The sequence below is a fragment of the Acipenser ruthenus genome, chromosome 16 (assembly GCF_902713425.1).
Source record: "Acipenser ruthenus chromosome 16, fAciRut3.2 maternal haplotype, whole genome shotgun sequence".
NCBI classification, from domain to species: Eukaryota; Metazoa; Chordata; class Actinopteri; order Acipenseriformes; family Acipenseridae; genus Acipenser; species Acipenser ruthenus.
Genome location: NC_081204.1, coordinates 26,723,824 through 26,750,638, shown reverse-complemented (window position 1 = coordinate 26,750,638; position 26,815 = coordinate 26,723,824). Strand labels below are relative to the sequence as shown.

Below are 26,815 nucleotides of genomic sequence, written 5' to 3'. Positions count from 1 at the left end.
ACTAAAAGAAAGTATATTTAAACCTGTATTTACAAGCAAAATTCAAGCTGAATTTCCTTTGATTAAAGCAATCTGTTGTTGGATTTGAAAGAATACTAGATTCAAAAACGATATATCCCCACGCAGCAGGATTATGAAAAATCTCTCAACACTTGTTCTATTAGGTCCCGTATTTAGTAAATTTTCAGAACTGTCATACTGTAACTATAAAAGAAAAATTCAAATTGAGAAAAAATATGACTTAATATTGGAACAGAAAAACCCAGAAGCACTCAATGATTGAAAACATTATAAAATGCAAGAAAAACATCACAAAATAAAATTACATTAGAAGCTCTTTAAAACGGAATGTTTATCCTTTACCGCCATCTACTGGTAAAAAAAAAAGAAAAAAAATGTTCACGACACATCAGTCAGGAAAAGTATACTATATTGTCTTAATTGTAAGGTTTAAGATTTCTGTTCAGATCCTTGGATTATCCTTACATTAATTTGGGCCAAGTAAGACATTATTTGGGAAGTAATATGGTGTCTTGTGTAGTTAATGCACATTTCAATGGTAATTCCGGAAGACAACTGGACGTAGTGTCCATTTAAAGTTATGCAAAATGTAAATGTTTTAGATGCTGTACCTTTAAAAATGTAATATTCAACACAGTGTATGTGTGTGTGTGTGTGTGTGTGTCTGTATATATATATATATATATATATATATATATATATATATATATATATATATATATATATATTTATATATATAAATTAGCTAACAGATAACTAAGCTGAATAATTATTTTGTTTTAATTTATGATTAATTATGGCTATGACAAAGAGCTTGGGCTTTTATTGAATGCATTTATATTCAAACCTGAACACAACTGCATACTATTTACATACAAATGATTATTCACCTTTATAACCCTTCTTAAAACACTGAACCAACTGCAACAAAAAAAAAGTTAAATAGACATACATAAATGTACAGAACAGAAGCTGGACTGTCGTGGGACAAAGATAATCCACATTATACAATTGTGACAGCTTTTATAATTTTAGGTTTCAATACAAAAATTTTACTACTGTCTATAAGACAGTTATGCAAAGGACATCATCTTAAAAAAAAAAAAAAAAAAAAAAAAAAAAGTATAATGCTGTACTTTGTGGCTGTGGTTTAGCCCAGCTAGCTTTTTGTGGCAGTGTGGTGTGATGGCTGTACAGGAGCCCCAAAGCCCCTGGTTCAGCCATTTGCGAATGCTCCTGTCCAGTACTGACTTCTAAACCTATTGGCACAAGATTAACTCTTGTTTACTTATCACACCATAATTGTTCTACTGCCCATGCCACAGCCTTGTTGCCATTACATTTTCAAAGTACAAGGTGATCCTGAAGTCACTTTTGGTCAACGACACTTTGCGATGTATGAAGGGCAACCCACTTTAATGATGATCACCATGCTTCAAAGTGGCAATTAGTCCCCTCTAAATTGTGCTCCAAACACAACACAGTTATCCAGCCAGTAAATAGTCTCACATGATCCCCGTGAACCTCTTCCAGCAGTTAATCAATTAGACTTAGTTAACCATTTAGCATTTGGCCAAATTACTAGCACCTGATCATTTTGCAAGTGGACTTTACACCACCGAATTCTGAAATTCCAGAATTTCAACAGGAGTATAATGAATGTGTCAGTTTCAGTCCAGTTTTAAGCCTTGTTTGTGAAAAAAGGTACACAGAGAGATCAAGTAACTTAACCACCACTTCCTCTCAGGGTCACTTAAGACTGGGAAACCAAACCTGGATCTTTTGTCCTGCTTCACAGTCTTCAGCCACAACTGCAAGACCATGCCGTCTGGTTTATTTCACTAAGCTTGAGATCAAATCAGCAGGTGATACTGAATTCAAGACACAAACTAACATGCTAACACGTGGTATAATGAAGAAAATACACCTTTCTTGAGTATGAAAACATGCAACTTCAACAGTGTATGGAGTACCAAAAACAGTTGTCTTGTGAAGAAGTTTTGTTGTGTTGTTTAGCTGTGGTTGTTTGTGTTCTGTTGACACTCCCTAGGGGTCAGAGTCCACGTCGCTGTCCACCCCAATGGAGCGGAAGTCCTCACTGTCCTCCTCATCCTCGCTCAGCTGCACTCGAGTGAGGACACTGGGTCCGTGGTGCTGCCTCGCCGCCTCTTCCTCGGCTTCTTCCTCGTCCTCCTCTTCCTCACTGAGACCATACCCACCTGCACTGCTGAAACTCTGGGCTCGGTTATGAGACCGCGAATCCACATCCTCGTAACTCTCGTAGCTGAGAGGGAAAGAAGGGAAGAGGTTCATCAAGCATGTAAAACACTAGGAACATTCAAAAGATTCCTTAGACTGGCCGCACCGCCTCTTAACCTGGTCATCGCATATTCAAAATAAAAGCTCAATAGTGGCGGTTGAGAGGGTCGAACATGCTGATGGGAAACTAGAAGATCTTACAAGTTAAAACAATTGTGTTTGAAAAGTCATTTGTAAGCAGTGATAAGTTGTAAAAGTTATTATTATTAGTTTATTCGGCACGCATTAACTCTTTCTCGCCCCATACTCCTTATAAGAAACATCTTTCATTTTGACAACTAAAGTTCCATTCATCAGGGTAGAGCTATATTTGGTTTGTAGCATCAGAATATTGGAATTCATGTCAGTATCAGGATTTCCCCACAGGTGGGATTGCATGGGAGTACCACCGATGGCATCTTTAAGCCTGTCATGGGCTTGTGATACATCAGCGGCACACTCTACACCAGGGGTGTCCAATCCTGGTCTTGGAGGGCCGGTGTACCTCCTGGTTTTTGTTCCAACTGTACCCTAAATGACTTAATTGGACCAATTAAGAGCTTATTAGAAGCTTAATTGGCCCAATTCATTAATTGTACCTGTAAGCTGACTGCGTAGCAAATAAACTGCTTCGCTATATTGTTACAGACACCGATCTGGCGCTAGAAACGTCAAAGTAAATATCCTTCTTAATATTGCTGCGTAAGCCAAATACGAGGCTTATTGCTGCCACCTACAGGATGGGAGTGTACATTTATCTTGGCAGTCACATTCCAGAACAGTTTTTTTTAAACAGGTATTTTACATGCATTTTGCTGCAGTGTAATAGATTACCACAAATATGCATGTCGGCATCCCTTTCCCATTCTGTGCATCTTGTGAACGCAAGACAAAATATTTTTCAATCCAATGGCTTATTTTGTGCCTACGAGGCAAAGTTTTGTGTTAACGCAACCTCTACTACTTGTTATTAACCTAGGTCCCATGTTGCCCTTTCCCTTACCTGACGTTGCTGTCCTCCAGCTGCGATGGCTCTGCTCCGTCCCCCTCGTAGGACATCATGCTCTCATCATTATCCAGCCCCAGCATGGTGTTCTCTTGGTGGACATGCAGCTGCTTTGGCCTGATGCTGCTTGACTCCAGGTCAGAGTCACTGCCACTCTCACTCAGGTGGATTGCTGAGGACACAATTGCAAAACCATCACCACACTACTGCATCAACTTTCACTCCACTGTTGCTGTACAATCACCATGACCCACAAGCTGATGCATTATTTCAAATATTTTTCCCCAGGACAGACTAGTATCTCAGCCAATGAAGTATGTGGAATAACTTCTTGCAAAAATGTCCATGCAAAGATTAATCAAATTTGGGCAGGCAATTCTAAAGATATAACCATCATTAAGCCTTCTAAATCAGAGGTCACAATTCATGCAAGGTACTAAGAGCTTGCGATAAAGAAGAGACTGCTTTCATTCAAACTGTGTCTTACGATATAGCTAAAAATTACTCAATTAATACTGTCACCACCATTATTGTATTACTTTGAGAACACACTGTGATGAAGCTTTGAGTTGAAAAAATATCAAACAAATGTGAGAAGGCTTAAATACGATAAAATTAATAAACAAATTATATATTCTGCGCAGACAGCGAGAAGCAGACTGGATACTTACAGGAGAAGGGGTTGTCTCCTTCTTCATCGCTGGCATCATCATCGTCCTCTCCTTCAGACATGAGCAGATCCTGGTAAAGCACACTGGCTTGGGGCGGCCGCAAAGACCCTTCCTCTTCATCGTCATCGCCCAGATCCCCCTCACCGTCATCCACCTCCTGTGGGACAGAGCAAAGGAGAGCCATCAGCACAGGACCATCCCACCACATTCCCTTTGGGGATGGATTCCATATGGAATTCTTAACTTAATTACTCCTCGAATATTCTTACAATATAGAAATCTAGGATACCAGGCCTCAATATACAAACTCTGGGAGTGAAAGTCTAAAGAGAGAAATGAAAACATGACACCACCCCACACCCCAATAGAGGTCCTCTCTTACAGGTGCAGGAGTCTTTGGTTTGCCATCGTCTTCCTCTTCATATCCTTCGATATCCACGTCGGACTCCTCCCCGCCATGCCGGCCACGTCTGTGACGCATCTGTGAGAGCGAGGGAGTGTGAGACACACAGAGGGATTGCAAGCAGTAGAGAGTTAGCAAGAGTGAAGGAGAGGAAAAAAAAGGGGGAGGAGTAGGAAGCAACTCGGCAAATACAGAGAAAAACAAAACCCTAACTTCCACCCCCAGTGTGGCTGTAAAGTTATTTTTCTCACTCTGAGACCTGGTCAAGGCCCTTTCTATCCTTGGGTTTTACAGACCTGAGCCTGTACCTGGATTTGATCCCTGCCCTACTCTAACCTGGGCAGCATTATGTCTCCGCATGTAGCGACTGCCAACTGCTCCAGGCTTTGGGAAGGCATCTCACCTGCAGTCCTCTCTTCTCAGGTGTGGTTGTCGGTGTGGCCATTGCAGACAGGTTGCTGTCGTCCAGATATAGGCTGCTATCTCTGGTCATGCTGAGGGAAGTGGTGTCATACAGGTCAAGGGGCTGTATGGAGAAATGGGACAGGTTTTGTCAGTGAAGTGCAGCTTTTCAAGTAGCCAAACAAAGGGGGCATTCCTGTCATAACCAATACACTCAGGAACAGAGAGGAAGAACCACACAGTCCTTTGTAACAGGAACGTTTAAGAACAGAAACATTTAAAATAAAATTTACGAAAGTGATCATTTCAGATTAAGGTAAAACTCAGAGGAAACATCTCTTAATAAAATACTCAATGACTTTTTGTGGCAATGTGCCCCGCCCCTGTGTGCATATTATGTGTTGTATGTTGCGTGCGTGTGTTAATGTTGGTGTATAGTCATTGGTACACGGGATATAAACGGGTCTGTGTTTCACGTGTATTTAAAAAGTGTAGATTTGTATTTAGGCACGAGGAGGGCACAAATCACTTCACGTGCTGGTTAAATGTAATATGTAAGCACGGGGTTGCACAGAATTAATTCACGTGCTGGGATTCAAGTGAATAATTAATTAGTAATTGAATCCCAGCACAACAGTATATATAGATGCACATTTCTTTCACTCAGGGTTGGGTGTTCGGTGAGTGGAGAACGGGATTGGAGACGGAGGTAAAAAGAATAAGAGTAATAATCATTAGAAGAAGCTCACCGTGTTTTGTCTGTTTGGTCCGTTTTTGTTTGTCTTTTTATTTTGGCATATAGTGCCGTGTCCTGTTTTGTCTGTTCCAACCTTTTATTTTCTGTTCTGTTTATTAAATGCTGAGCGAAAGCATTCGCTCAGCTTCACCAAACCACACCTCTCTGTCTGTTTATTTCCTGCTTCTGGTCTGACGCCACCCACTCCGGCCGTCTTTGTGACACTTTTATATAGAATGCTATACCTGTAACCTTGTATATAACAAGGATTCCTCTAAATTTGTTGAGCCATGACTTACTTTTTTATGAAGCAATGTCTACTGTTTATTTCTAGGTTCATATGAAAATCTTCCAAACAAGTACTTTAATGAAGATATTGAGAAAAATCTCTATTCATGTTCACATTAGTCTAATATTGTATTATTTTTAAAGATCAATTGATCAGAAAATGTTTACTTCCATCACATTTTCAAAACATAGGATTTTAATAATTAATCTTATTAGCACTGTAAAACATTGCACACTAGAGGGTTAACATGTTTAAATGATCGATCCTTTTTTGATTCAATGTGTGGTACAGTATTGGGGTGTAGAGGTTACCTGTGGCGTGTAGGGTCCGGGTGTCATGGGGTCAAGGCTTTCTAAGTCTGCAGCATCCAGAGCTGCCTCCTTGGCTGTGGAAATGTCCTTCTCCAGCTGAGTGAGGTGCTCATCATACTGAAGAGAAAGACAGAATGCACTGTTAGTGTGAGAGAAACACCTGGGGGGGGGGGGCTGAACATTAATGTGCAAGGATACGTTCCTTACCTCTGCCAGGGTCTGTTTGCAGATAGTGACAATGTCCTCAGCTGTTTTGGTATAGAGACTGTCAGGGCCTGGCAGAGACAGGAAAGGGTTTGTATTTATTCTATTTAACTGGACTCCACACCGAAAAAGGCATTCTATCAGAGACAAGATACAGTGCTGCCTTGTTAAAAGGCAATATTTTACACTGCAGAATGGTAGTGTCAGCATGGCTCCCAATAATGTCACTACACTAGCACTTGTAGTCTTAACATAACTTACACAGTCTCTTATCTGTAATAAATGGAATTGGAAAGTATGCTTTAAGTGTGTGTCTCTGTGTACACGTTGCTCTTTAAGAACATCCATAAATCCCCCCCATCCCCACTCACACATTTTTTAAACTCACCATTATACTTCACACTATTTGTATGAATCAAGCTCACGTCGTACAGAAAAGCTTCTCGGTGCTGGTATTTATGTTTAGAAATATTCTACAAGAAAAAAAAAAAAAAACAGAATACATCAGTTGCCTAATTTCAACAGGTTCTTGTACTACTGGTGGAATGATACAATGAACTCCACTAGCTGTTACCTTTCGGATGTTCTCCAGGTCCATGGGGCTTACAATCACTTTGTAATAATCTGGAACAAACTTCTTATTCACTGGATGGTGGAATGGCCATGACTAGAGCAGATAAATATTAAAAAGACATGTTATGTTATCCACAATTGTACCACAGAGCAGGTAAGTAAGATGCTGTGGTAAACAATCAGAATACAAAAGTAAACTAAATTGTGTAGTAATGCCTGAAGTCAACACCAATGCTTTCAGAACATTGTACCAATGTATCATTAAAAGATCATTGTTCTGTATAGAAATGTGCAACATTGGTACTGGATGAGATTACCAGAACCACAGAGAGCGTTGTTCCACCAAATGCAATCAGATACATTTCTGTCACATCTAATAAATCAAGGACTCACATCAGGCACCGCCATCATCTTCTGAGTGACAATGTTGTCAAGGATGAAGGAGAAGGCAACTTGGTCGTCATCGTCCAGCAAAGGATTAATAGCCTTCTCGAGCCGCACTAGCCTATCCTCTTTCTATTGGGGTGGAGAGAAAAGATTATTAGTACCCGTCACGGATCCTAGTGTTAATGAAAATTTCATCCACAACATTGGGATTTTGTAGCTTCAGTTGCATGGACTCTGCAGAGCTTATTAAACAGTGCACGGAAACACCATTGAAGAATGGCTTCAACTACCTAACCCTTTTTAAAAAGTGGAATCAAGGTTTCCAATATAGAGGTGTGCGCTCATTAAAATATGTAGTATGTGTCTTGAAAAGCTCCAGTGTTGGTATGATTTACAAGATCCCTGCAGACTGACCTCCTTCAGCTTCTCGTCACAGAGATCCAGCATGCACTGTGCAATCTGGGTCAGAGGATGCTTCGCACCTGCAACAGAAAGGACATACTGTTCAGGGAATAGTATTGTCACATTGTCACATTCCTCATCAAGAATTGCTCTATGGATCTCACACACACACACACCAAAGTCCATTCTCCTACCCTAAGTTAGCTGCCTCACTTTGCTTAGTTCAGATTTTCATGCATATAAAAAGTTGTCTTGAAATAACTATAACACGATAGAGTAGACTTGTGTGTCCCTTTCAGATCAAATATTTAACTCTTGTCATTCACTCATTCCAGACATACACTAAAGCAGGTTGGTACATCATGTATTAAGTATTGTTCTAATTGGAAAAGACTGTCCAATACATATGGTCTAGAGAGAAGGCTGCTCTAAAGAAATACAATAAACCGTATGCAAACTTCAAAATATTTGTGGTATGTTTGATAATGTTTAGACCAAACTTGTTGTAGACTGGATTATGCAAGCTTGGCCCTCCATTGCATTGTTTGCTGTGTTTCCGTCTCGCTGTGCCATCACGCAGCAGCACCTCATATTCCCCAGCTTACCGTTGTAGGTGGCACTGTTTTTCACAATGAGCTCCACGTTCTCACGGAATTCCTCCCGTGATGGGTACATGCGCTTGCGGACATTCTCCCGCAAAGTCTGCAGGTCCATGGGCCGCGTGATGATTTTGTAATAATCCTTCACCACCTTGGCATTGACCGGGGTGTGAAAGGGATAGGTCTGGGAACGGCAAGCAGAGGGGACGTCAGAGAGCCGGGACTGGGGAGGGAATATACATGGAGAATGGGAATCCGGGAGAGAACACACAGGGAATATGGAAGACTGGGAGGGTCAGATGTAGGACATGAAGAGTCACACTGACAGACATAATACACTGTTTTCAACTAAAACAATTAAAATATTGAACTGATCCGATTTAAAACAGTACTAGTTAGCGATTATTACTGTAAGCTTATTTAACAAACAAAAACACCTGCCTGCACATTTATGTTACCAGTAAATAAATGTAATGTTTTGTTTTTTGATCCTGCAGTTCCTAATTCCTATTTAAACAAGAAAAGTTTTTTGTTGGTTTCTAAATTACTGTTAGTGCAGTTCAACTGCCCACATGATTTTTACACTGCCCACCCCTCAGTCTGCATTTCATAACCTTTATTATAACCAACGCTGTAGAATGGATTTAATTTATTTTACTTAAATCACCCCACTGTGAAAAGATAATGAGAACTGAGTCCCAAGACTGAGCAATTCTGAACGCATTATAATCTAAAATCTATTTTTGTTTAAACTGGGTGGAAGTCTTACGTTTGGGTGGTCCCGCATGTCGTTAATGATCCCTTCGAGGATGGAGGAGAGGGTCACCATGGGGTCAGTCCTGCGCCGGTGGATTGATTTGTGTGGCCGCTGTGGGGTACACAGTTTTCAGTGCATAATCTTACAATAAAGAGCCATGTTAGAGACTAAATATCAGGTTTAAAAAAAAGGTTTCCAAGTACTTCAGTATTGTGTTACACAGTATCATCTTAGAGTACTCTGATATCATTGACTGTCTATTACAGTTATCAGGGTATGAAGGGCATTTTGTGCATGTTACATTGGGTAAGTCACCCTTATCAATCAACTGGCAAGCCCAAGACTTTGATGACCAAACTTCTGTGTATTAGGATAGACCTATCCCCACAATAATCTTAGGCTAGTCTGATAATACTGATCAGTGTAACAATTGTTCAGTTTTCATGGAATGCCTGTAAAAGCCACACGATAATTAAAATTAGGGGATACACTATCCCTGATATCAAGTATTCTGGGGTACACTCTTCTCTCACATTCAGGTAGTCGCAGTGCACGGTTGTTCCCACACGACGCTTCTTCTTTGGGGGGAGCTGCTGTTTAGGGAACTTCAGGACCAGGGACTTCCTTCGCACCTCATCCGCACTGTGGAGCAGAGGAGTTGGTGAATAAGCTACTGTGCTGACCCTACTTATTTCTTTACCTATTCAAGTAGCCACTTATTTAAATTAATTCTTAACATGTAATATTGTGATGACTTTCCCAACCATATATATTTGTCCACTTATCATTCTCTATCCTACCTCTTAATTCAAACTACCCCCTTCCACATAATTCTCTACATACTTCTTTCTTTCTCTCAAGTAAGAAAAGTCGATAGATTGTCGAGTATTTCTCACTGCAGCATGCACTTCTGGCATAATTAGCCCAAACCTTAATTCCTGAAAATACTGTTCAACAGACACAGGAAATACAAGGGTAAGAATAACAGAACTGCCCACCCCAGCCCTTGAGGATGGATGCACATTAATCTCTACCTTGCCTTGCTAATGGAATAGCGAGGCTCCCTACCTCTCAATGAGCTGCTTGCCCAGCACAATCTTTGTCCCCTCCACTTTGATTAGCTCCTCGTTATCGTTATGGATCACTGTCTTCTCCAGCTCCTCCTCCTGCTCCTCAGTCATGGCAACTGGGTTAGAGGGCGGAGCGTTGGTTTGGTAATACAGCGGGCAGAACTTATTAGTTCTCATGTGACCAATGGCACCGCAGGCACCACACTTCAGCTGTGGGGATGGGAAGCAGGGTTAAAAAAGACGCAAAGCACTTAATCAAATAAACAGCATTTGCAACTGTTATAAAGCACAGTAACAAGTTTGGGAGGGGCTCAGAAAAAGTAGAGTATTATTTCAATGCACAAAGACCTGAAGGCACACTGGTGTGAAAATAGACTGTGCTACTGTAAAAGAAAAATATCAGTGACGTTGCTGAAACCTCTGAATATGGTTTGGCTACAGCAGAAGCAGCAACGTTCACTTTCTCTAATATTTTACCTTAAGGTCTGGCCGTTCCTTCATCTTCTTGGCTTTTTTCTCAGGCGGTCCCTTCATCTTGTCCTTCTCCTGGTTCCGTTTCAGTCGACGCAGCTGCTCTTGAATGCGCCGACGCTCCTTCCTCATCTCCTCCCGGTGCTGCTCGTCAAACAAGGCGAACTTCCGACTGCGACACAGAAAGGGGGGAGACGTTACATTATCACAGAGACATGAAGTCATGTGCCTGGCTCATCCACTGCCCGCGACACTCACATGAAATCCTCGTCTTTGGTGGTTCGTATCCGGGTGTAGGCGTCGATGACGGAGGGTTTCCGGACAGTCTCGCAGCGCACATACTCCTTCCCGTCCTCATCGCGGAACGTGCGGTAGATTTTCAGGCGCCGGCCTGTAGCTGAGGAGTTGAGGCTGGTAACAGAGGAAGCATCATCGTCCTTGTGGGAGCCAGTTGAAAGTGCACTGGCTGCAGGGGCAAATGGGAAATTAATTTTTAATAAAGTGACTTATTTTTTTTATTAAGAAATCTAAACTGACTTATCACCAAGGGAATTAGATATCGTGTGTATGTTTAAACTAGGTTGTTATTCAAATCATCTCTGTCATTCACGTACTGAAAAAAAATCTGTTTCAGTTTAATTTAAGCCAAGTACATTCTTTAACACAGGTTACTGATAATATCTGTCTGATTACCCTGTATGTCACTTACCAAACTGTCCTAACTTCTGTTTTTACAAACATTTATAAAACTGTTATTATTTAGATATTTTGGCAGCACAGATCCATAGAGCTGTGACATTTCGATCTCTGGGACTTTGTCCTGTATTGTTAATAAAGCAGAACACCAGGCTTAAAACTCCTGCTGTTCTTTGAAGTCTTTGAATCTTTGAATGTAACAGAGTAGAGTATCTTGGTTTAGTTGTTAGGAAAGTAAGAGACACTCACAGAAGCCCTTGTGGTCTCTCCTTCCCTTCCTGCCCTTGTCCCTCTCTGGGCCGCTGTCCTCCCCCATCAGCATCCTGTGCAGCTCCTTTCTCTCCTGCTCCTCTCTCTCACGAGACAGCTGGGAGCTTGTCTTCTTGTTTTGAAGCATGTTCTCAATGTTCTTCCCCATCTCCTCGAAATCACTGTCCTCCGCGGAGCTACTGTCTGTGTCTGTCGACAGAATCTCTGCGGATTCCAGTACCCTGAGGTGAGGGGACACAAACATTTAGTGGGGATAGCCAGGAGTTAGAGCCACTGCAGACCACAAAGCATAAGACACTGCTGAAGTTCACTGCAAAAAGGAAATGGATAAGATTTTGATTATAATTCCCAATTTCCCTTCCAAACATACATGTGTCTTGCTATATTTCTAATTACGTCACATTGTCCTAACTGATCCAAATAAACTCCATTTAGCACCTTGATTCTTAAGAAAATTAAGAATATTTTTTAATATTGTAGTCTCCTCCCTCCCCTCCAACCCTCACACACCACCTACTTGTTCTGCAGGTCAAAGATCCTCTGGCACTCCTCCTTGTATCTCTCCTGGTGTTCAGCAACAGAAAAGCGTGACCCTCTTGCAAATTTACTCATGGGGCCCTCCCCCGAACGAGCCTGCTCTGTTGACATGGTCCTAACAACGTCTATCACCTCCCAACGGGACAGCTTCTTAATCTGGGGGATGGAGTGACTGTTAGCCTCAGAATCAACCAAAACAGCCCTATAACCCTTGCAACAGGGCTCCTTAAACAGTTCTATACCCCTCACTAACCAGTCCCCATCCCACAAACCTGTAATTCCAGCAATAAAGCCCTTTCCACAGTACATATATAACCCCTAATTAGTCTCCTCCTCCAACACAGAAATCCCTGCAAGAACTCCACAAACTAGTGGTAGATTGTGACAATTTTTTAATCTATTAATAGTTCACAATTCAATATGGCAATTTCTTAAAAAAAATAAAAAATAAACTGCATTCCTGAGCAGGTTACCTCTTCTTCTGGAACCCCGAATTTGCGGAGCAGCTGTTTGGCATTTTTAAGGGACAGACGTCTCAGATCAGCATCTGTTCCAGTCACAGTCTTCTTCGCTGGCTGTGGCTCCCTGTCATCCTGAAAAAACGAAAACAATCATCAGTTCCTGGGATATGTCAAAACCTCATTACCCTATTCCCCTGATGCAATTCCCTGCAATTTTTTTAAAATCCCAGTTAACCCACCTTCTGCTGCGTGGGTTTGTTTGGAACTTTAACATAGGAGAACCCTTCCCCGCAGCCGGTGGGGTCAGCCACCCCCGTCACCTCCAGCAGGCACTTCCCCTTCATCGCTGCTATGAAGGCACGAGTGGTATTCCAGGGAGCTGTCCGCACCTGCAAGACACAGCGGAAATCCATTTTCACATTTACATTTAGACAACCCATTTTTTTTATTTCATTATTTCTTGATTTACTTGTTCTCCACAAAACATATTTTTACGTTCTATTGCAAGCCTGGGTATTCCTATTTAACAATCATTTATATACCTCATCATCGATCTTCATCTGGAAGTCTTCCTCATTTTCCTCCTCGGGAGCGAAAAAAGATTTCTCTCCATATCCAGCATCCTGTGTGAAGAGAATATTACATGATTCAATCAATCAAAACGAGCTACACTGCCACCATAAAATGTAACCATCCAAATAAACTGTGATATTTTAACCATTTACACAGAACCGAACCCGAAGCAAGAACAGACCCGAAGCAAGCTTTACCTTGAGTCTCTGCTCTGCCACTAGCATGCTGTAGTATGCGCAGCACTGTTCTGGGGAGACCATGGCTCGGATCTCCTCCTCTGTGGGCAAGCGGAAATCCGGCTTCAGGACCCACCAGTTAGAATCCATACCTGCGGAGGGCAAAACAAAGAGGTTACCCAATTACTGGTTAGAGTAATCAAGACATTCAAGACAGTCTACTTGAGTTTGTTTCTTTTAAGTTAAACCTTAATAATAACTAGAACACTGATGAAGACACGAGGTGAAACATTTGTCCAATGGACATGAGATATCTTTGAACAAATTAATTAGTGAATGGTCAGGGAAAAAGACAGTACCTGTCCGTTTAAAATCTGCACACAGTTTTAGCCTTTTCCTTATGCTGCTTTCAGAATGTGATGGAAACGCCTTCTTTATGTCCTCCATTCGGATTCGACGTGGCCGGTCTTTACTCTTCCAGAAGAGACGATAAATAAAGACCTGCAAAGAAGATGTGGCTGTGAGACTCCTATGGGTCTATGCTATTTAAGAGGTGCTATGTCATTAACTGTGCCAGCAGGAGGAGCAGTTGAGTTATTTTTTGGGCTTAGAATTTACAGCCCCACTTCAATGCTGACTGAAATCTACAAAGAGGGCACCTGCAGGAAGTCTCGGATGTGTGTGTTGGCCCGTTTGGAGTTGGGCCCGGGCACCTCATACAGTGGGCACTGCTGCCCCACCACAAAAATGTCCACCAGCTCCCGGATGTAGTAGCCCTGTCTCGTCCGGATCACCAGAAAGTCAGTCTCTGGCATCTTGTGTAGGTATATGGGGACACGGAAAAGGTTATTCTCAAAGGCCTGTAAGGAAAAGAATAGAAATTTCATTAGGGACATAATTTATCATGGTAAGCTTTACTCTTTGTGTAACACACTAAACCAGCAAAGAGGGCAATTCTTAAAAGGAGAATGTTGCAGCTCAGCATAATCAAATGATCTTTTAACCATGTTAAGTTCGCTGCACTTAAAGATTTACCCCCAGCCTACCTCACCTGTCATCTGGATTTTCATTACTACTGGTCACAGGCGAGCAGAAGCTGGATTTTCTGAAATGTTCTTCAAAGTTCCACCCAGTCTCGTGACCCTGCACCCCACCCCAACCCATCCCTTTTCATTCCTTCCTACCTGCAGCAACTGCCCTGGATGGAGCGATCCCAGAAAGGGAGAGGTGTGGCAGTAGACAGTCTCTCCATATTTACAATCTGGTGCTCCTGGGTCCTTCCCAGGTTTCTGTTGAAAAGAAAATTAAGATCACTATTTCAAAACAGCAAAAAACACTATCTAAACCATGTATTGTATTGCAAAACACACCTGTTCTAGTTATAATTCACCTGCAATACTGTACAAACATGCAACCTGCACTGAGAAAAACAGTATCTTTTTTCTGCATTTTGGTTCCCGAGTGATGTTCTCAAAACAGGTTAATAAGATTGCAAATCAATAATTTACAGAACAAGCAGCATGTGTTGGCACTATTTGGGCCTGATTTTCAAAGCTTGGTTGCCAAGTGTTGAAAATTAGGCCCTATGTCAGCGTCTGTCTTGTTATAGTCAAATGAATCGAATTCAAAATCATACCCTCAAATATTTTGAACTAAATCACTTGTGTCATGGAGCAGAACGTACCCGTTTGTAGTAGTTCTTGATCTTGGATGCCATGCCGACCTGCATCATGAGAGGTGGGTACTCTTCACTGTACTCAGCCAGGATCAGGTCCCCATCTTTACCAGTCAGGTCCTGAGCCGTGCGCATGAAGAACATGTCCCCGCCACCCGAGGCCTGCCTCTCCTGCTCCCGCACCTGTACTCCACGAGAGACACAACAATGGGAATGGGAATAATGAAACAGACACAGACAATCTAGCAAGAATGCGGCCATGCATCACCATCTTTTGCTTTACGGTAAGTAACTTCTCATGTATGTTTTATAAAGAAAAACTTTACATAGGACAACGTGTTTCAAGATGCCAATGACAAGGCAGCGCGGTTCTCATCTTTTACTTTGAGAAATGCTTTCCAGAAGCATTTCTTTGACAAGGATCATGTGACTATGCAAGTTACCAACTCCCTACTGGAACTGACACTTGCTTAAACTGTAAACGTTCTTGATATTTGTGCCAACAAATCGTGTTTGTAGAACATATTTTAACAGTGGAACCTCTTAATGCAATATTTTCTTTCAGACTTTTTTAGTTGGAATGAAAATGTTTCCAGAACATGCTTTCTTGTCAATGCTAGGCCAAATACATACATCTACTGATTTTGCAACTGTCCGATGTGGTGCAACTGTATAAAGCACATTGCATACGTATGGAGTAGCCGTGCCCTCCACCCATACAGTACCTTGGCTTTCTTCTTGATGTGTTTGAGGAGGGACTGGACAGAATGTGGCCCAGGCTGGGATAGCACTCCAAACGAGTATTTCTTCAGGGATGGCCGGTGAAAGAGACGCAGCTTCATGGGTCCCATGTGGGTAGGGAAGAAGGGCTGCCGGAGCTCCACTGCAGGGATAGAGTGCTGGGGAGGAAAAAGAAGCAACAAGTCATTTGTAGGGAGTTTAACTTATCCTGAAACTAGTTTAGAACCTTATTTCAATTAAATCTGGGTCCTCATTGCAAATTGATGTAAATTAATGCATTCTGATTTCAAGACACAAACACTGTAAACTGTACCTGGATGATGTTGCCTCCGAAAGTGCCCCGCAGGCCCTGCTGTTTGGGGTAATAGAACTCATCATTGGAGAGGTTCCAGGGGTCCTTCACCTCTGGCTGAGACATGTTCTGGGAAGACAGGGAGAGAGAAAAAGGGGTGCGAGTTGCTGTGGTCATTCAATAAATTCAATAAGGTGATAGAAGCTTCTACTGTAGGGCAGCAACAAGGTTGGGTTACGAAAATACAGGCAAACCAAACAAAAGAATCTTTCACTGCATCCACTTATTTATATTTTATGAAATAACATAGTTTTTCATTCTCTGGATGTGTGAATAGTTAGAGTTCTATTGTCATGACCATTATGAACCTCAGATTTTAGTCTTTAATTACCAAAATATACATTTACAATAATCAAAATCATGATCACAACAGTAAATAAAAAGAAATTAACTTAAAGAAAACAGTTTGTAAAGGAAGTTAAAGATGAGATGTTTGGTGTTGTCCTTTACAGCAAACTGCTTCCCAGACACTGACCTGCTGCGGCTCGTCCTTGATGACCCCAGTCTTGCCCAGCAGGATGCGGCTCTTCTTCAGGGACGACTCCTTCTTGTTCTCCTTGGAAGGGGAGTTGGAAGTCATCTCCTCCTTCTCGTCAGGTATTTCTAGAATATCAAAATGAGATTGAGTGAGCAAAGGCAATAGGAAACGTATAAACAAATCTACTGTATATATAGGTTTGAATTATTTACACTGAATTGAAAAACTGAAAGTGATGCATCAATTATGCAAATAGATGTTATTCAGTGCTTGTTTATAGAAATATGAATATACCTTCATACAATATGACTAGGCCTTCACTCCGAGAGGTACACAAACATGTGTATATTTGATTTGTCTTTTTGGGGATGACGTCAATCTGAAAACTACAGGTATTGCTGATAAACCTACATCAGCTTGGAAAGGTTGTTTCCTGCAACTTTCACTTTTAGGCACTTGATACAAGCAATTTTTATTGTCAATTCTAGTTGACAACAAAAAATTGAAACTGAACTGCTGTTGCTAAATGTGCCACATGCACACTGGAAAACTGACAATTATTTTAAGCAACTTTAAGATGGCGCCCGTTTGCAGTACACTGTTTCAGCAGCGACTACAGTAATTGGAATAATTTTTAAGAAGACGTCAACGTCGAAAAACTCAAGTTTGGACCCCTGAGTGGATGTGCCGAAGAAACAGGCAAAATACTGAGTTTAGTTTGTATTTTACCTCCACTGACGATTTCCCGAAAATATTTGCCAATTCCTTATATTCGTCTTGTTTTTTTTATTGCAGTCTTTATATTCTGCACATCTAACACCTCATATACATTTTCTATCTTTGGGGGGGAGGATAAAAAATTGATCAACTGTAAAGTTTCCTCATGCATCCACTTGTCCGTAGCCATACTTCCTACTTAGTAAAATTGAGAGTGAATTCAGGCGACTAGAAAAGGCAATATAACTGGCTGAACACACAGACACGTAGATAAAATTGTCAACTGAATTGCTTAAAATAGAGCAGTGTTCTATTCTAGTAACTCAACTGCTAATCGAAAATATGTTGACAGCTCCAGTTGAAAAAATTGCTTGTGTATCTCTGGCTTTAAGCAGGGGTGCCCAACGAGAATTGTTCCCTCAGGTTTGTGTTCCATACAAAACCCAATTGAACCTACTTTAAACAGTCAATTGTTTATTGATTGCCCATCGAAGCTGGAGTGGATAGCTCTGAAGGACCTGAGTTTTACAACCCTGGCTTAAGATTTAACAAACTATAATATAATGTGATTCAAAATAATAACACCAGAAAGGCAGTAAAACACTGGCATAATGTAGTGTCTGTCTGTGGGTGAAGATGCAGCTCAAAGTACCAAGGATGATGTTCTCATCGTTGGGGTCGAGGGTCAGGACAGGTGGATAAAGTTTACGATTCATGGCCTGGTCGTCCCAGATGATGTTATCCTCCCAACGGCCGTACACAAGCTCCTCGCTATCGATGGGGAAGATAGAGAACCAGGTGCGGTCATCCTCATGGAAGGCTGGAACACAGTGGGACAGCAGAAAGTAAATGAAGGTCATCCAGTCCCCAGTACAAGTCTAACCCCAATCCCACACCCCAGTCCAGGCTCTGGATTTAAGTACATTAATCCCCTCTGCACCTCTTCGTTAACAGTGTTTTGTACATCCTGCCCATCGCATGTCACGCAACTTACCCCTTGTAAGCACAGGGTTCTTATTAATGTATTAAGCCTTTGTGCACTTTTAACTCAACATATTAAGATATCTTACTGTGTAGGTTTTTAATTCAATTCTGACGCTGGGTCTGTTTTTGGCCAAGTTATTTATCTGATTTGGTACCATTGGTCTGAGGTAAAATGTGCAGTCAAGTCAGTTATAAAATTAAATACAAGATTGATTACAACAATTTAAAACACTTCTTGACTGACAAACACTGTTATCATGCACTGCTCCTGAACTCAGTCCAGGGCACCTCAATGGCTACATTTCAGATTCCCTCTGCTATTCATGCACATGCTTTCACCCCCCCTCCTCAACTCCAGTTATGTTTTTTCACTTACCTTGCTGTTCTTGAGCATGCTTATCTCTGCTTTTACTGGAGCCCTGGGTCCCAGGTGTCACTGATTTCTGGATTATTGGAGGAGGAGTGGGAGGCACCAGTAAGGAGTTACTCCGATTCAGACCTGCACAGAGGAACAAACAAGCCTGTTAAACTTGGGGAATTAAAGAAACACCTCTCAGAAACCTGCCCTTGGGACTCCTCATCTGTAACTTGGTAACTCGAGGACTGTGTTATACATACCTGTTACTATTTATTTATGTATTTCATTTTTCTTTTTTTTTTTTTAAGAGGATCTATAATCTAATAATCCAAAAAGCACTACCTGCATTAGCACAGGGCAGAAAACTTAGGAAGCCGATTATCCTTCTTTACGCTTTAATCGTTCCCTTTTCTGGAAGTTGAAGGTGGTTTTTGTTTTGCTACTGCCTTAAACACAGAGAAGTTGCTGCGTTTACCCTGCTGGGCGTTGTACGCTGTGGCGTTCCTGGTCATGCTGGAAGGGAGCCAACCCGCGAGACTGGCCCGCTGGGTTTTGGTCCCTTTGTGCTTCACATCTTCTCCATTCCAGATGATGTCTTCCTCCCACTGCAGCTGCGTCACCATCAGGAAGTGCTCGTTCTCCAGAAGCTGTGGACTCTCCTCCTGCCCCCCATCGCCCTCCTTGCCTTTACAATCATCCTGCAAATAGGAGGAGACTTTCATCAACAGGCAGAGCTGCATTAAGATTCTAACAACCTACAATACCTAGGCCACAAGCGATTCACTCTCTATATTCCAATCTAGGTTAACAGAACATTCCTTTCCTCTCCCATGAAAACTTGCACCAACAGAAAACACTACAGCTACAAGAGTCTGTCAATAGATCACAATGTTCCCACTGAAGCCAAAACATCTTAAAACACTGTGTGCCCCACTGAAATCAATGCCAATAGAACACTTTTACCAACAAAGGCCCCACATCAACAGAACACTATTCCCATTAGATCCACCTTATTTCCATTCATTATTATATAAAAAGAAGTTTAGATTATTTACATTGCTGATGCCAACACACTCTATTCACCAGATTTTCCCTGTTTTAAGGTTACTACATTGGGTTCCCATCAAGACTATTTATGGATCTGGCTCTGTCTATTTGCATGAGTTACTTATTCTCTATAACCGGCTTGTACTTTGAGATCAGCAAATGGTCTCTTGGCAATTCCAAGAACTTGATTAAAAACCTATGGTTTATCCGGAATGCCGAGTCTGTCAGTATTTTAAATCTAAGCTCAAAGCTTATTTATTTGATTTGGCCTTTCCCTAGCGAACAGTTTGGGATTCTCTTGGCATGGCCCTTTACGTCAACTGTGGCAAAAAAGTTAAATAAATAAATAGCCTATAAGCGCCTAGTGTTTCCATGCCATCCCTACATTCTCGTTGAGGTCCACCACCACTTAACACACACGAAAAATACATAATGCCAACATAACACTGCATTAAAAATAAGCACCCAAACAACAATCATTTCCGACCTCTCCTTTTAGTTCCTCTGCTTCCTGCGTCACTTTAACTTCAATGTCCTGTACAAAGGAGAGAAAGGCATCTTACATGTAATTAGACAGATTTTACTTTACCTTTATTGCATCTATAATGAGAATATGCCCACATACAAAACAACCCATATAAAACCAGTCTGGGCAAACTCTATTCTCCCATAACACCCCTTGCAACTCAATAATTGCTGTGCACCTCTTAATCACATTACTGGTGCTAACCACCCTCTCACAGAGCACAGCTGGGTCCTAACTAATTATTGCGGTCTGCAGCTTCTGTATTTCTGGATTACCTGTGTTCCTGAAGTCTGCTGCCCCTCCGCACTGCTCTCCTTCAATCTGAAACCGTAGTCGAACCCGGTCCCATCCTCAGGGACCCCCAGCATGTCATACCACAGCTGAGCAGGTCCGTACCGCCACTCCGCCACTTTGGGTCTGGTCTCTGCAACCTTGTCAGCATCGCCCGAGGCCTGCGAGAACTTGGACTCCACAGGAGCCATCATCGTGATCTGGGACGACAGGACAGGGACCAGACAGTGAGTACAGGCACTGTATTGTTTTGTATCATGTTATCATTTGAAAACTTGTTTAAATAGAGCACGTGGTTATCAATCTTTTAAACAAAAACATAACATTTGTAATATCTGCTTCATTGTTAACTAAAGATTAAAAGCAATTGAGACAGTGGAATGGTTCATGTTACAGTGCAAATGGAGTATTAGCAAGCTGAAACTGACCTTGTCAGAAACCTCTCCTACAACATATTACTGACCTCGTCATCGGAGAGACACTGCTCAGGAGGAGGGGGCGGGGCATACTCATAGCCCCACCCAGACTTCTTGTCTGTCCCCGCCTCCCCAGCTTCGCCCTCGCTTGGTGGCATGTCAGCCTGTGGCTCTCTGTGTTTCTTCTTGCGCTTACGGCGGGCACTGCGCCACACTGAGGGCATGTTCTTCCCAGGGCCGAAGAGACGCAAGAAACGCAGCACCTGTTGGATCATTTTATTTTATTATTATTACTGCAAAATGCATTACTTTACTATTGAAAAATAAAAAGGATATCAATTAACAGTTATACAGATGGCCTCAGATTCATAATGAATTTGTAACACCATAGCAGTAACAGTTTATTGGAATTCATGTGAATATGCGCCCATGAAAAGTACACCAAATGCTTGGCCAATATCGTACAAGACTCTTGTGCTTTTGACAGCCTTTTCATTTAAAATGGTGCAGCAGTGCACTTTCTCCAAAAAACAAAAAACATGGAGTGGTCCAGCAAGCCTTCCCAACCCTGGTATCTTACTCTGCCAGGACGGAACTCTGGGAAGAGCTCGGTGACATTGGGCAGTGTCTTGGTGGCATCCCGCTGCATGATCCCAGCCAGCGGCAGTGTTAGACTACTCTCCTCGCCCAGCCCTCCTGATCCCCGAGGAGTGCGCTCGGTCTCCGACTCGGAATCCGAGGAGCTGCTGAACTCCACCTTCTCCGTCAGTGAGGAGGGAGCGATAATGGAGGGGAGGATAATCCCGTCACCTTCATCTGGAACTGTAAAGAGGCAACAGAAGCGTTAGCAATCTGTGATTCCGTGTTTAACTTTATTAGACAAATATAAATACAAAAATGTTATATAGAAGCTTACAAAAAACTATACACATAGCACAAATTGGGAAAAGAGTGCATCAACCACTTACCACTGGAGTCCGGAGCTGTGGACTCCTCTTTCTTAGCTGGGAGGGAATGCGAGGGAGGAGGGGGTGGGGGCATGAGCTTCGAATCAATATCCTCACAGTCAGCATCGTAGTCATCTTCATCATCTGAATGGAAATAACAAACAGTTGAACTACCAACCACAGACACATAAATCCACAAATACCGTTAACTTGTCCTTATTTACTGGGCTGTAACTTTATATAAGTATTTACCTGTGATATAAGATTCTGAGACTATCATTTGGCATTCTCAAAGCAAACATCAGTGCCCGAAGGGAGCAAGGTGGCACAGTGCACTAACTTTAGCATTTCCCCTCTGGGGTCCACGTTTCGAATCATACTCGTCACAATGGAAATTAATCTGGAAGTCTCAATTTAGCCCAACAAATTCAGCAGCAACAACAAATGCAAAACAAAGAACAGAATAAATAAAACATCTGTTGACTATGTCAGTACCTGATTTTCTGAAGGGCTGCAGGCTGCTCATCGCCTGCCTGTATTTCCGGGTTTCATCCTCTGCCACCTCGCTGATATCAGAGTAATCCACAGCATCATCAGTACTCTTTACCCAGCCTGCACAGAGATGATCAGTTAGCAACCTGCCTCTGAGCGCCACAGTGACTTGCATTCAGACTCTGCAAGGATGTCTACAACATGGGTTCTATGCCGATAAGGGGACCTGCATGTCAGAAGAGAACACATAGGCCATCCACATCTTGCTTGAGAGGTATGTGAAGGAGGTAACATTATTCAGAAGATCATGAAGAGACAAGCCCACCCCCAATAGCAACAGCATACCAAAAGAACATGCAATGCAAAGCTCCAACAAAGGTTGGACAGTCAAGAGAAGATGTTCACTCTCCTTTCATTTGATTTGAGCCGTGCCTTACCTTCAGCGTCAGTGCTGGCGGGATCTTTCTCATCATCCTCCTGCTGCTCCTCATTCGCAGTGATTTCAGTAATGAGGTTCCCCAAACCCAGTGACCCCAGGCCAGCCAGGTGTTTCTTCGACTCCTGATAGAAAAGAGAAGATAAGTTGTAAGACTTTAGACTTGTTAATACAGAATATTGACATGCATTTGTATAACGAGCACACATTGATTCGAATGGTCTACCAGAAAGTATATAAAATAACAAAACAGCAAATAAAACTTCAGAAGCACTTGAATTTATTACAAATGGACCGTGTTTGTAACATTTAAGTGGAAGTGTTCGTGTTTGATTTAAATTGTGATTGTAAAAGTATTTGAAATGTTTAGTATGGAATACATAACAGGATTGAATGAAAAAGTATGACATATACTATAGTAGGCTTCAGGAACACTGGCTGCTGTTGGCCACGCCAGCCCCCCCAGGGCACCCATGGAAACGAGATGGTGCATCTCAAGGGTTATCCTGGAGAGCAAATGTTTTCAATAAAATGTTAAATACAGTGGTTTCCAATAAATTGATCGACTCACTGTGTCGAGAACGCTGTCACCCTCCAGCTGCCCATCTTCATTGATGTTCCCAAAGAGAAACCCAGTCAGGGAGAAGGGGCGGTCCTGATCTTCATCACTGTCTGAGTCTGACATCCTCCAGCAGCTTCGCAGAACCTCTCCTGGGAAAGGGCTCTCACATCACACTGCTGAGGAGACGAGAAGAGTTCTAATACTGACACTCTAACACAGCATATATCCTGACAGTGTTTACTGAGATTTTAACAGGAATTATAAAGATATGTCATTTATGATGGACTGTATCTTTAGGATTGACAGCTGTTTAGATAAACACAACCCAGAGACTGTGCTTGAGTATTTGGCTCATAATATAGCATTTTAATATTCTTGGCCTATTTGCTTTTTAACTAAATACTGACATGTTTCACCACCTAAACACTGCCCAATAAGGCGCAATACAATTATAATAATAACGTATACCTCAATATACAATTTGTTCTGAGGGTCTGAGTATAAACGTTCCTAAAATTGACAATTAAATTCTCCAGATATTCACATTTAGAACATCTCAAAAGCCAACTGAAAAAAAAAAAAAATCTTCCTTTTTAAGGGGGGCGTTGTATGGCTACATTAGTTAATTGATACTGCACTGAGGGCAAAACCTAGCAAAATTCTGCTTTATCCCTTATATAACTACACAGGGATAAACAATAAACTGCAGAACATCTCACCTACATGAACACAAATATGAAAAAGTTTAAAACGACTGCATGCATACATGTTCAAATCAGACTACTAGAAATACAGAATTATACTAGAACGCATATCATATATTACACAACAGTTAAAGTGCTACTGTCAAATGTCACATCAGACGTTTTCAGGTAAGCTGTTATTCTTAGTTTGCGAATATAATAAATAGGTTAATATCACAGTTGAGAATACAGGAAATGAGTACAGATCACATAACTTGAAAATACACGCTACTGCACCAACCTACCGCCCCGGTACTGTATCTATGTTGATACTTAAAAGCATTGATTAGAAAAAGCATGCATTTCCTGTATTTCCATTCCTTCCTGCTTAAAATACCGTATGGCTCCGTCTTTACTCGTAAAATCAGAAACAGTAAAACAAACACAGTGGTGATTAATCAGAGCTACAAATATATTCACCTGTAAGCTCCACCGCTGAAGGCCGTGGATCCGCGGACTGGATTGCGTTTCCACCGGTTGACAAGACCGCTTCCCGGGACCCTAATGGTGCTCCAATTCCAGACGTTGTTTCTTGGTCTGCAGGGGTAAACGGGGTCGTTCGATGACGCAGTCTGGATATCGACTCAGATATTGAATACAACTCGGTGCTTCGCGGTTTGTTTACCTTTCTGACTACTACAGAAAGCAAATTGTATATAGATAGAAATAAGCTCACAATCTTCCTAAGCACTTCGGCCTAACTAGCGCTGTCCTTCAGCACAAAAAAGTCTACAACAACGTAATATTTGCAGCGCCCCTCTCCGGCCTACTGCGTATTGCCTTAAAAAATCGAAAGAAAGAACAGGCGGCAATAAACAAAACGACGTGACAGCCATCTTGGAAAAAATAAAAATAGATAAAATAACGAAGTGGAATATTTATAGTTATTCATTTTACTTTTTTATGCAAATATCGGCACAATCTCTTGCAAAGCACAATTTATTGATTGGGGTATTCTCCGTGACTGTCCCATCTTTACTAAACATTACAATGTTTAGACATGAAAAATACGTATGCAATTACAATGACACTTGAAAATGATATGCTTTATTAATCAGTATAAGAATCCCGTATGTTTTTTTTTTATTTTTTACTGATTACATATCTCTAAAAAAGCAGTAATTGTATTTTTATTTTATTTTAAATACCCCCCTTTTTTTCAGAAATTTCTAAGGCGCCCATGCTCCAAGTATAATATTTTGCGGTAGCGTTACATCAGTAATTGATAGGGAGCTAGTTCCAGATTTTCTCAGTTTTAGCTATATCATGCATATTTTAAGCCAGTTGCTGGAGCAGTACATGGGCATAAATCAGGGTTGGGCAATTCTACTCATAGTGAAATGTAAAAATAATGATTTAGTATTGTTGGACTTGATCATAGGTTTAATTGGTTCAAATGGTTTAAAGACATGAACTCGTGTTTTACATACAATTTCTTGTCTGTGTTTTTATTTTTTTTAAAACCTCTCCATACCCTCAGGATAATAAATTAAATATTGTAGCTCCGGACCATGAAATCAAATGCTGTTATTGCGCTTTTTTTAATAATAACTTTATTGCATAGGGGTTTCATGAAATGTTCTGCCCCATTAATAAACATGCTTTACAATATTCCAAATGTGTGTTAAGTGTTTGCTTACTTGGATATAGTAGGGATGAAAATAAGATTTTGATGAGCTTTATTAGCCCCAATGTATACGTAACTAGCTGAGGTGTGTGTCTGATTAAACTCATTAAAACCAGGATTGGTATACAACTGGGGTCTTATTTCCATCCCTGTGTAGTGTAGCTAATATGACAACTAGACACTAAAAATTGAACACCACTGTGGGACATCTCATGGTTTAAAAAAATAATAATTAGTTGTATTTTTAATTATAATATGCCAAATTTGTGTGTGACAAAAACAATGTTGTTTTTATTTTAAACTAGTTATACACCCTGTGTGCAAAAGCAACATTTCATGAGTTTGGCAGCAGCTGTAGGCTGCACTTTGTTGTGGGTTGTGCAGTATAGGTATACAGGAAATGTTTGAGTGAGGCCAGGTTCACAACCAGTAACAGGAACACTGGATAGGAAGTCCCAGAGAAAGGCCAGCAACCTCTCAAAGTGAAAGTGTTAAGAGCTGTTTACACCATGCACTGCTTCCAGTAAACGACCCGCTATTCATTAAATATGTATTACACAACACCAGTCCAGTGAAAATGATGATTATTAAGATAAATATCACGTTACTGATAGAGGTTAATTTAAGACTGTTGCATGTGCTTGTTTGCTTTTTGCATGCAGGTTTAAGATAAGAAGCAGATCAATATACCCTCAGTGTTTAAATTATTCTTAATAATAAAAAAAACCTTGCTTCTTACACTGCGTGCAAGCTTCTTTAGTGTAATAATGTTTGTAAAAAAATATGTAAAATGCCAGGGATATTATTATATGTATATCTTATGTCTTGGAGACATGCTATACATCAAATGGGTCCCAAACTAGGGACCGCAAGATGGTTTCAGTGGGCTGCAGATATATTCCCAATTGACATCTGACAACCAAATGCTCCCCAGGCTGGGGATCAGTTAAGCTGCTGTTAGTGTGTTTCTTGGGGTTATTTTACACTATCGCATCTCTATCATGCAAACAAAATGTTACATTTCTATGGATTCATTGGGTGGGGGTCCTCACTCAGGAGGCCAAATGTCAGGGAGGGGGGGGGGGGGGGCACTAACCTGTGAACAAGGGT

General features: G+C 41.4%; 1 protein-coding gene across 6 annotated transcripts; it reads right to left on the bottom strand.

The window, feature by feature from the left end:
- Nucleotides 1-224: 224 nt before the first annotated feature.
- LOC117412340 (transcription initiation factor TFIID subunit 1-like) lies at nucleotides 225-24,887 on the bottom strand. 6 transcript variants are annotated; one of them, XM_058989197.1, is made up of 42 exons: nucleotides 24,499-24,887; nucleotides 23,345-23,511; nucleotides 22,775-22,898; nucleotides 22,341-22,457; nucleotides 21,867-21,989; nucleotides 21,479-21,720; nucleotides 20,946-21,161; nucleotides 20,467-20,682; nucleotides 20,153-20,200; nucleotides 19,094-19,316; nucleotides 18,637-18,759; nucleotides 17,929-18,096; nucleotides 16,557-16,684; nucleotides 16,043-16,150; nucleotides 15,714-15,887; nucleotides 14,998-15,171; nucleotides 14,498-14,602; nucleotides 13,973-14,173; nucleotides 13,673-13,814; nucleotides 13,335-13,465; nucleotides 13,107-13,187; nucleotides 12,804-12,953; nucleotides 12,577-12,696; nucleotides 12,084-12,259; nucleotides 11,546-11,787; nucleotides 10,859-11,066; nucleotides 10,607-10,772; nucleotides 10,128-10,339; nucleotides 9,593-9,701; nucleotides 9,072-9,170; nucleotides 8,309-8,486; nucleotides 7,716-7,783; nucleotides 7,308-7,430; nucleotides 6,916-7,008; nucleotides 6,730-6,814; nucleotides 6,345-6,412; nucleotides 6,138-6,254; nucleotides 4,803-4,925; nucleotides 4,379-4,477; nucleotides 3,997-4,153; nucleotides 3,323-3,497; nucleotides 225-2,305 (listed from the first exon to the last, which is right to left on the bottom strand). In XM_058989197.1, exons 2-42 carry the CDS (start codon nucleotides 23,456-23,458, stop codon nucleotides 2,068-2,070), a joined length of 5,964 nt encoding a protein of 1,987 aa, XP_058845180.1. In that variant the 5' UTR covers nucleotides 23,459-23,511; nucleotides 24,499-24,887; the 3' UTR covers nucleotides 225-2,067. The 6 variants fall into 6 exon arrangements, with proteins under 6 accessions (XP_058845180.1, XP_058845178.1, XP_058845177.1 ...); XM_058989195.1 differs by having other exon boundaries at nucleotides 8,309-8,525; nucleotides 23,345-23,508; XM_058989194.1 differs by having other exon boundaries at nucleotides 8,309-8,525; nucleotides 24,499-24,886.
- Nucleotides 24,888-26,815: the final 1,928 nt, after the last annotated feature.